Source organism: Nematolebias whitei, chromosome 3 (assembly GCF_014905685.2).
Source record: "Nematolebias whitei isolate Nwh7 chromosome 3, NemWhi1, whole genome shotgun sequence".
In the NCBI taxonomy this organism is placed as follows: Eukaryota; Metazoa; Chordata; class Actinopteri; order Cyprinodontiformes; family Rivulidae; genus Nematolebias; species Nematolebias whitei.
The window spans coordinates 3,474,596-3,484,587 of NC_056500.1; the positions used below are offsets into that span (position 1 = coordinate 3,474,596).

Here is a 9,992-nt window from a genome sequence, read left to right on the forward strand (position 1 = left end):
TTCTGCTGCTTTTAGCTGCTAGTTAGTGTTCTGCTGGTTTTAGCTGTTAGTGTTCTGCTGCTTTTAGCTGCTAGTTAGTGTTCTGCTCCTTGAAAACCTCAGAATCGTTGTCTTCAGCCGCTCTCAGCATCAAGTTGAATGTTTTGCAGAAAATTTTTGTTTGCAATTTTCTGCCACTTAAATAAAAATCAGCTAAAACAACAAACGTCATAGAAGCTTTAATGAGCCGTACTTCTGGTGAACATCTTTCCTGCAGAAACAAAACCCACTCTTCAGCTCTAATTAGACTAAACCACCATTCTTCCTTTTTCAGTCAGTTTCTCTGGATCTAGAAAAATAATGGGACGGCTGGAGACGACGCTCAGGTTCGACTCGAACGTCCAGGAAGTTGTATTTTAAAATCTTTAGCTCTGAAATGTTTGTTGCTTTAATGTCGTTAATTATTGCTTCTCTGGACCTCGTTAAGAAAGAACCGACTGCAGTTTGTGTTTAGAAACAGACTCGTGAAACTCGGATCAGTGGGAGGTTAAAATCCCAAACGACCCGTCTGAAACATCTGCAGCATCTGGACGGTCAGGAAGGATTACACGGTTTTACGTACCGGGGGATTTGGAGCGGTGCCGTCTGTCTCTGGACCGGCTGCGGTGCCGGCGGGGGCTCTTGCTGCGATGGCGTTCTCTGCGAGGCGACGGGCTGTTCAGACCACAGAAAGAACACGTTTACAGTCAGAGTCGCAGGCGGACGCCGCACGGTGGACGCCGCACGGTGGACGCCGCACGGTGGACGCCGCACGTCGCACGGTGGACTTGGACTAACGATCAGTCGTACCTTCGTCTCTTTGGAGATCGGCTCCTCCTACAAAAACAAAAAAAAAAACAAGTTGGCAGAACTAATTCATACGGTGCGTGACGGAAAAGTCGTACTTTTTATCCACAAATAAATCCAAAACAAACCGTCTGGGCGAGCGGCTGCGCCTGTAACGGGGCGACGGGGAGCGGCGAGGCCGGTCGTTGTCACGGTAACTCCGTCGGTGTGGTTCAGGGCTCGGCAGCCTCTCCACCTGCCAGGAAAAACAAAAACGACCAAACTAAACTTTAAACAGACTAAAGTCCCCGTTCGTGCTGAAGAAAAGTTCCCACGTGTTTAAAACAACAACTTTATTTCAGGTCTGGGTTTCAACCACGTCATCAAACTCCTGAGTGATAGTTCTGCACGTCACAATAAAAATATCCATTTATTTATTTATTTATTTGTTTATTTATTATTTAAAAAAAAAAGTTTTGAAGCTTTCAGATTGTCCAGGATGTGAGAGAAACGTGTCTGAAGCTGGTGAACTCTTCCTGATCACCAGCAGGGGGCTCTGTTTGCAAAAAGAAATCGTTCAAACTGCTCTATGAGGTTTGCGGTGACGTTTACCTTTTCTTCTTCATCATCTTCTTCCTCGCTGCTCTCCACTTCATCCAGGTCTTCCTCCAGAGCGCTGATCCGTGGGTCCAACATCTCAGCCTCCTCCAGAACCTGTCTCTTCTGTAGCGCAGAAACAACAGCAGATTAAATCTGACAGCCGTGTCTTTAAGACAAATAACAGCGAAGACCTGAAACTGGCCTCGGCCTTCAGCTCATCTAAGTTTCAGCTCTTTGAGAATCACTGTTGAAAATAAACTGGTTTTTTCCTGACGAACATATGAACCAAAGAATTTACAAACACCTAAAGCGGGTTTGTTGTCGAGCAGATACTGAGAGAAAAAGCGGCTAAAGTAACAAAAAAAACTTGTGAAAGTGTGAAGTACTATCGATGGACATGAAGGGATTAGAGGGAAATCAGCTGCTTAGAAGGAAACGTTTTGGAAACGTGTAATTAGCTCACCTGAAGTCGGGGCAGGATGATGTCACAGACCCGCTCTGCGTGAAGAAGCTCGTCGATTAACTCGTCAACGTGCACCAGCTCAAACTCTGCCACAGAAACATAAAATAAGGTACAGGGGCCCCTCATCGCACATTTATACATGAAAGGAATTTCATTCTGAGCAGAATTTTAATAGTTGGGTCCCCTCCATGAAAAACTAAATAATTTGGAGCCATCAGTTCACGGAGGATTTAATTTGCAGCACCGGGTGGTTTTTAATGCACCTCACCTCCGTTTCTGTTCTGACACTTGACCTTTCTGTAGTCGTTGTACAGCGGCTCCAGGTATTTGTAGCAGTCCACGGCGGTGCCCGTTAACCTCATGTACATCGCTCCCAGCAGACGAACGTACCTGAGGACACAGAGGAGCGTCGTCCCCGCAGTTCAACACAAATTAAAAAACATAAATCTGTCTCTACAGTTTTACTCTGATGATGAAGGAACTCACTAAACAACGTGCAACACCTGCAGCGAAGTCTCAATGTTTGATCCGTTAACGTCTTGAGACAAAAGTCATTCTGTCGAACTTATTTTTCTTAGATTCTACTAAAGAAATGAGGACAGACTGCATGTGTGACAGGAACACAGACAATTTACACTTTATTAGGATGTCAGGATAATTGTTTGCTTTTAAGCTAACCAGGTTGAGCAGGACGGATTCTTTGTTGAAATGTTTCGTCTTTTATCCAAAAGACTTCATCAGCCTGAGGAGCTGCAACAAACTCAAAGGCCCGACACACTCCGTCCGAAGCTGTCGACATGCGGTCACGGGACGTTCGTTTTCACGCACACCTGTCATCGTCCATGAGAAACAGACGCAGAGCTCCTGGGAAACCCCTCCCGCTGCAGTGAACGTCACCACGTGGGTTTCTTCCAGCCAGAGTCTCCACTCCGTCCCTGCAGCCGACGTTTGGACACAAATCTATCGTGAAGAGAGTCCACGCTTTTCAGCAGACAGACTCCTCCATGCACGACGTCTGCACCATCTCCAGCCACGAGTTTTTGGCCACTTGACTAACTTGGTGTGTTACACACATATACATACATATATATATATACATATATATATATATATACTCTTTGTACTTATTTGTTAATTGTTAGGCTTCTTCATCTGGGACCTGAGTCCAAACTTCATACCATAAACATGCAAATGTGAGCTGGTATGAAAATGAAAAAAAAAAACCTTGAAACCAGTTTGCTGTTGACATCCAGAACCAGCTGTTCACATGATAAAGAAGGACCACCAGCCCAACGACTGATCATCAGTGCCCTGATGGCCGCTTGTTATTCAGAGGGCTGAGTGATACTAGCAATCACAGCATTGTAAGAGGGGGACAGTTGAACCCGGAGGCCTCCACCCCTGTTTAACGATGGACGATTTCTTTTCACAAAGATGGCCTCCTTTACTCCTCTCTCAAACCATCGTTCCTCTCTGTCCAGGATGTGAACATCTTCATCCCTGAAAGAGTGACCGCTGGCCTGGAGATGAGTGTAGACCTCAGAGTCCTGGCCTGATGATGTTGATCTTCTGACCAGTGGCTGTTTAGTTTCCCCGATGTAAGACTGATCACCCTCCTGGCACTGAACAGCATACACAACATTGCTCTGTCTGTGCCGGGGGACTGGATCTCGAGCATACAACAGGAAGTTAAAAAATGCATTTTCATGCTTTTAAAATTTACTTAATATAAACTGTACACAACTCAGTACAGTTGAATTTCTTGGCATTTATTTAACTTCTTCAGGTGGATGACAAAGATAAATGCCAAAGTGAGGATGTTTTGTGTTTACCAAAAAAATTAAACGTATTTCTGCTTCTACAAACCTTCAGCTGCATAAATCATCAAAGACTAAACGCTAAACACGATCATGGCAGGACAACAAGAGGTAGAAGTTGGTGTTTGTTTCTCAGACAGAAACTCACTTAAAATCCTCGTTTTTAATGAACTCGACGATGATGTCTTTCTCAGGCTGGATCTGAAGCATCTTCAGCGTCAGGCAGAGGAACGGAGTCGGTTTGATGTTTCCACCGTAAACTCCTCCAACAAACTTCAACTCCATGGCTTTGTCCACCACCAGCTCCGCTGTGGACAAGAGGAACACACGTTCATTTAAAACCATAAGACAAACTGTTGGCAGCGAATCCAAATTATTATTTCAAAAGTCTGTGACCAAACAAGAACAAAAGCAACATATAAAACCAATTAAATGTTTTTATTTTTATGATGAAGTCATCAAATGTGCTAGAGAAAGTCTAACTGGAATTAAAACGTCAAAACTTAGTTTCCACTAATTTCCATAAATAAATGTTATTTAAAACGTGACAGGTTTAGATTAAAGGATAAATGTATTTTTAGGTAACAACAAAAAGGTTCAGTGTCATCTGGACACGTTTCGTCTTTTTATTCAATTACCAGGTAATTTAGAAAATTAAAACAACTTCAAAATGTTGAATTGTTTTTACATTTTAACAACTTTGTGCTCTCATGAATCGTTATAATGAAAAAACAAGTCCTTCATTTCCTGCTTATTTAAATTAGCCACCGTGAAGCTAACATGCTAGCAGGTTCTGACCCGTGAGCCCGAAGCACTCCTCCTTCCAGTATTTGGACTCGTAGATTCGGGTTCGGATGATTTTCTCCACCAGGTACTGCGGGTTGGTTCCGTGGATACTGTTGGCATCTTTAACGGTTCTGTTCGCCATCTGAATGAAACCGAGTTAGCCCGTTAGCATAAACAGAACACCGACGAGCAGGAGGCAAACAGCGGAAATGATCAGTAACGTTTCCGGGTCGACTTCAGAATAAAAGTTTCCTCTGCTCGCTGCCCAGCAGAGGTCACTGTCAGAGTGAAACAGTAATTTACCCAAATAAAGTTGATCTGTACACAACTGTTCTATTTGTGTTGTTTGTGTTGAGCTACTAGTAACAAAACGCTCCGTGTTTTCTTTACAAACTTGTTTGTAACTTGTCCTCAACTTGAATGATGTCGTCAAGACATGGAGCTCAGTGTGTAAAAAGAAAACTAAAACAAGACTAATGCAGCGACTGCATCGCTCCACAGCTGCTCGTTAATGTGCAGAGCTTCTGATATGATGTTTCATATAATGTTAATAATTTTAAATGGACAACCTGCTTTCTAAGGATAAAAGATAAAAGACAGAACTATTTCATTTTGTATGTGAATGTATGTAAGTTGGCAGTAAGATTTAGAAATTTGCACCACCTTCTTTCCTAGAGCAGCAATTTGTCGAGGGGCAGCTCTGGTCCTGAGTGTTGGAGAAAACGTCTGTTTTTTAGAGAGAAGTTGCCACGTTAAAGAGTCTTCTTCAAAGCAGGAGCGAGGATGAACATACTGAAGCCAAACTCTGCTGAAAGTATCTTGTTTTTAAATCAAAAACTATCTTTGAACACACCTTATCCTCTCCCCAGCTTTAATCCCCAGCTGCACGAAGATTTCTTAAATTATTTCTCATTCTTTGTAAATATATATTGTAGTCTTTCGATTAATCTTGCAAAAGCATGTCTCTTCATTATTGTAAAGAATGTAGGAGCAAACTCAGGGATGTAATTATTTCTATACAAAGGCAGGCATAGATCATATGTTTGAGTTGTTTGTGTGTTTACAAATGTTACAAAAAGTACGGGACAGAACTTTGAATCTCAAACTCTTTCATCTTTGAATTTATTTGAACAAAATGTACCAAAACACCATGATTTACTTTAATACGGTATAGATAATAACAATGCTGTTTTTAGGCCATATTTATTTCACCTCAACAATATTTATCTACAATGAGCTCCAAGCTGATATCAATAAAATCAGCACTTTAGAACATAAGTCGACCTCACCTGCTCTATCGCCTGTGTCTCTGTCAACATGTTATGATGACACAATATCATTGTACCATAATTAATTACTAACAATGCTTTTAACAAATAAATCAAAATGTTCCAGATGCACATAGAACTTTTATTCATAGCAGAGTCTCACTCTCTCGTGACTCCTTGTTCTTGCAGCTGCAGTGTTAAATAAATTAAAAAAAAATAATTTGTGACATTTCCAGGTCCGGCTTTAAGATGAAACCGTCTTGAAACTCAAGTGGGGGCTTTGTGATCTCCAAACAGGTGAAGTAGTTCTGTGCAGCTGATTTTTATCATCGTAAATATCGTTTAAAATTAATTAACCAGCCTTTTTGCCGGCTTGTTCACAAACTCGAGAGACACGAGAGTTCTTCAAACCGATGTTTACTGTTGTCTTGTATTAGTCTTCATATTACTTTTCATCACGAGTACACTGTGGAACAGATAACACAGATATTTACAAAATGTTACCTTACTTGTCTTAGCTTACACCAAGATACACTTTACAAAAAACAGAACAAACATACCACTCTGGCCTGCAAGTGGACAAACCAGTAGCCTTGAAAATACTTATTTTTCTTCTTAACTGTTCTTATTCTTAATATAACTGGTATTTGTTTGTTTTTACTGTTGCTTGAACTTGATTCACCTCTTGCCACTGGTTATGAAGAGTCTAAACAGAGAGAATTATATAAAAATACGTTTTACTGTAGAAAATATCTCAGAGCAAGTATTATGGGAAACATCTGATCAATGAATGACATTTAAAAAAGATATGGACTGATCAAAAGACTATATTGTATTTTTTCGCGGTGTTTGTTGTTCTCCTGTCCACTAGGTGGCGGTAGTTGCAACAATAAGCGCGTTAACCAACCGGAAGTTAACGTCAGAAGAACAAGAAGTGAAACATTTCGCGGGAATCGCTGTTCCTCCGTTCTCAAAGTGTCCAAGTTAACTCTCAGTCGAAGCTGAATTAGCAATAATAAAATAAAAAATAAAAATAAAAACGACTCGGATTTTCTTCAGCTTCCATCAGAAGATTATTTCTGTTTTGCTTCCGGTCAGATTTCAGAGAAACGGGATGAAATATTTCACCAGACGGAGATCCAAACGGTTTTACCAGTGGCGAGGAAATCCTCTGAGTTTCAACAGGAAGCTAAAAACTCATGAATATGGGTGAGAATTAACTTTTTTTTACGTTATAAACGTTTAAACTCCCGTTTATAATTTGACACCGAAACTAAACTGAAGAAACTTAAAGTTTTAAACTGATAAATGCGTCACATATGTTTTTAAAATTAATTATTCTAGGTTTTTTAAGGCAAACATGACCTGATCTAATTCTAAAGTTATTTTTGCCTTGTTCCCTCTAACGTCCAATAATTATATAAAATAGCTCTTTACTCACTGAAACTTCAAGGGAATGAAAATGACTGTGTTCCCACAAACAGACTCAATTTAAATGTCAGCACGTGTGTGAGGATAAAATAATAAAAACACTCATTAAACTATTCTAACATTTATTTTCTTTCTGAGACTGAATATTCAAGAAGATTTTCCAGATTAAATCAGAAGTGTCAGTGTAATCTTAGATCCTTGTATACTGTTTCTTTTTAAACTTTATATTTTTGCGTGCCTCTGGGACCCTGAGTGCACAATTTGTTCCACCTCATGTACCACGTGTGATGCGAGCGACAATAAAGAACCTTGAAATATTTACAAATTCATACCTTCTTGATGTTTTTCCCTGAAACTAAATGGGATGTGTTTTAGGTTTGATTAATAAAAGACAGATTTTGAATCGTAAATGACAAATTGATGAAAGGATTTTAACATCTGGGAGAGCTTTTAATTATTGTTATAATTTAAACTAAATAACTAGAAACTGAGGGGTGTGTTTCTGTTTCCAACCTGTGTAATTTGTAGCTTTAATAAAGTGCAATAAATGACTCAAGAACCAGTTTCAGGAGAACTTATAATCAAACAAACATTATGTTTTTGTCTGTGGAAATCATCAAACTTCTGGACAGTGAGTCAGTTCTGAGACAATATTCAGGATAAAGCAACACTTGATCTTGTTATTTTAAAAATAAATTACAAAATTCTCATTTGGTTATAATTCCTAACAGCTGAAATGGATTTAAGTTTTAATCTAAAGGACTAAAGTTCATAAAAAGGTAAATCTGTGTGAAAGACACGTTTATTAAAGCGTTTACAAAGAACTGAGAATAAACACGATGGTTTTAAACTTTACTGAAATGTTCTGATTTTTACACAAATTTCTTTTTATAATAAATCAGAGGTTTAAGAAATAAAATGTATAAATTCACTTCAAACATTTTTGCTCAGATTTGATTCAAACTTGAAGCATTTGTGTCAGGTCTGTGTAATTAAACCTGTTTTAATCCAAATAAACGACTTCTATCCACAGAAGACTTTGAACTGAAACATTTAAAACCATTATCGGTCGCTGTTGTTTTATTGATAAATACCAGCTTTTTCCTTTAAACTCAAAGACTTCTGGTTTGTTCTTTGGGTGTTTCAGCTCCTTGTCCATCAAGGTGGAGGGCCTGCCGAGGACCACCATCATTCAAGTGGGTCAGCACATCCTCATCGAGGGCGACAGTGACGACAACCCGTACGTGGCCAAAGTCGTCCGGCTGTTTGGAGACGGTGAGTTTTAAAGAAACTCAGAGAATCGGATCGGTGGAGGGTACGATGTCAACGCTGACCTGTTCGATCAAACGCTTCAGAAAACTTTGATGGAATAATTTGAAAACAAATAGACAAATCAGTTACAAATCTTAAGTTGTTGGGAGGAAAACGAAGCGCTTCCTTTAAATCAAAGATCTTGGCAACAAAAGCGTCCTGCATGAGTCAACAAAGGGTTAAATCAGAAGTTTATATCAACGCTGCGATGTTGTAAAGTAACTGGAACTGAACTTGAACCCGAGTGACTCTGGTTCAGTTTCAGATGATCCAACTTTTTTCTGATTACATCTGAAAAGACACGAACTCGATCTGGATCGTGTTTTCTCTGATTTGAGAACTTGCTGCTGTTTCAGAGAGTGGGCAGCAGAAGAAGGCCGTGGTTCAGTGGTTCGTTCGGGTTTTTGAAGTTCCTCTGAGCAAACTTAAGCTGCTGGGCAGAAACCCCCACCCCCAGGAGATCTTCTTCTATCAGGGAGGCAACTGTGACGACGAGGTTGACGTGGAGTCGATCCTCAGACCCGTACAGGTGAAGTCAACATCAGTTTTTACCTTTAAAACGTAACTTTTCCTGATGTTGATGTTGAAGCAGCTGATCTGTGAACAGTTTAATAAAATAATAAAGAGTATAAAATAAAATAAAAACGAGAGAGAGATGGTAGGAGGAGATGAAACCAAGACACGGTGAGGTTGCAGATGGGTTGACACCTGAGGCTCCTCCCCTTCCTGTCTGCAGGTGAAACATCTGGATGACGCTGCTCCGTTTCCTGTCTCTGACGATAACGAGACTCTCTTTGTGAAACTGTCCTGGGACTCAAAGACCTTTAAGGTCATGGACTCTGCTCTGGTAGCGTCTCCTGCTCGCCATCTTAACCCCTCCCTCCCCCCGTCCTCCCCCCGCTCCCCACCGACAGCCACTCTGGCCGCCGGGGGTTCGAGTCGACGTGCCCTGCCCACGCCGGATCCCGCCGTGCTGCGCAGAGCCGCGCTGGGGGGGGCGAGACGCAGCAGAGCCACAGCGAGCGCCAGTAAAACCCCCGCCGCCTTGGAGGCCGAGTCGCTTCACTCCGAAACCAAAATGTCTGCATCAAAGTGTCTCAGCGCCAAGAGGAGGGACGCCGCGGCGAGGACGCCGGGTGTCCGCAAGAAGCTGCAGCTCTGCGGTGAGTCTCCGCCAACAACCTGAGGCGCCAAACAGGAAGTGAAAACTAAACTGTCTTCGTTCTGTCAGGTCCAGAGAAGACGCTCACGGTCAGGGAGGACGTCCTGGACGAGGAGCTGGAGGAGCAGGGGGCGCTGGCTGAAAGACTGCCGTCCTCCCCCACTCAGTCCCCCCCCATCACGCACAGACTCACCCCCCTCAGGAGAGCCAGCAGAAGACTTGTCGCTCAGGACGCCAACATCCTGAAACCCTCTGCCGTCCTCGTCCACAAAGTGTCCCAGACCAGCGAGGACTCGAGCAGGTCAGACACCACACACACACACACACACACACACACACACACACACACA

General features: G+C 41.7%; 2 protein-coding genes across 2 annotated transcripts in view; one reads left to right on the plus strand and one right to left on the minus strand.

Moving 5' to 3' along the window:
* Window positions 1-601: 601 nt before the first annotated feature.
* Window positions 602-4,675, minus strand: prpf38a (pre-mRNA processing factor 38A; the record flags this gene model as incomplete). Its single annotated transcript, XM_037674432.1, is given in 8 exon segments — window positions 602-693; window positions 829-855; window positions 954-1,060; window positions 1,417-1,527; window positions 1,868-1,953; window positions 2,136-2,257; window positions 3,833-3,992; window positions 4,483-4,675. Coding segments are annotated over 8 exon segments (835 nt in total), but the record flags the coding sequence as incomplete, so codon positions are not given.
* Window positions 4,676-6,852: 2,177 nt separating this feature from the next.
* The window catches only part of orc1 (origin recognition complex, subunit 1), an 11,078-nt gene continuing 7,938 nt past the window's right edge, over window positions 6,853-9,992 (plus strand). Inside the window, 5 exon segments of the mRNA XM_037674433.1 lie at window positions 6,853-6,947; window positions 8,317-8,444; window positions 8,837-9,009; window positions 9,217-9,643; window positions 9,712-9,943. Of these exon segments, the coding sequence (XP_037530361.1) occupies window positions 6,853-6,947; window positions 8,317-8,444; window positions 8,837-9,009; window positions 9,217-9,643; window positions 9,712-9,943 (1,055 nt within the window).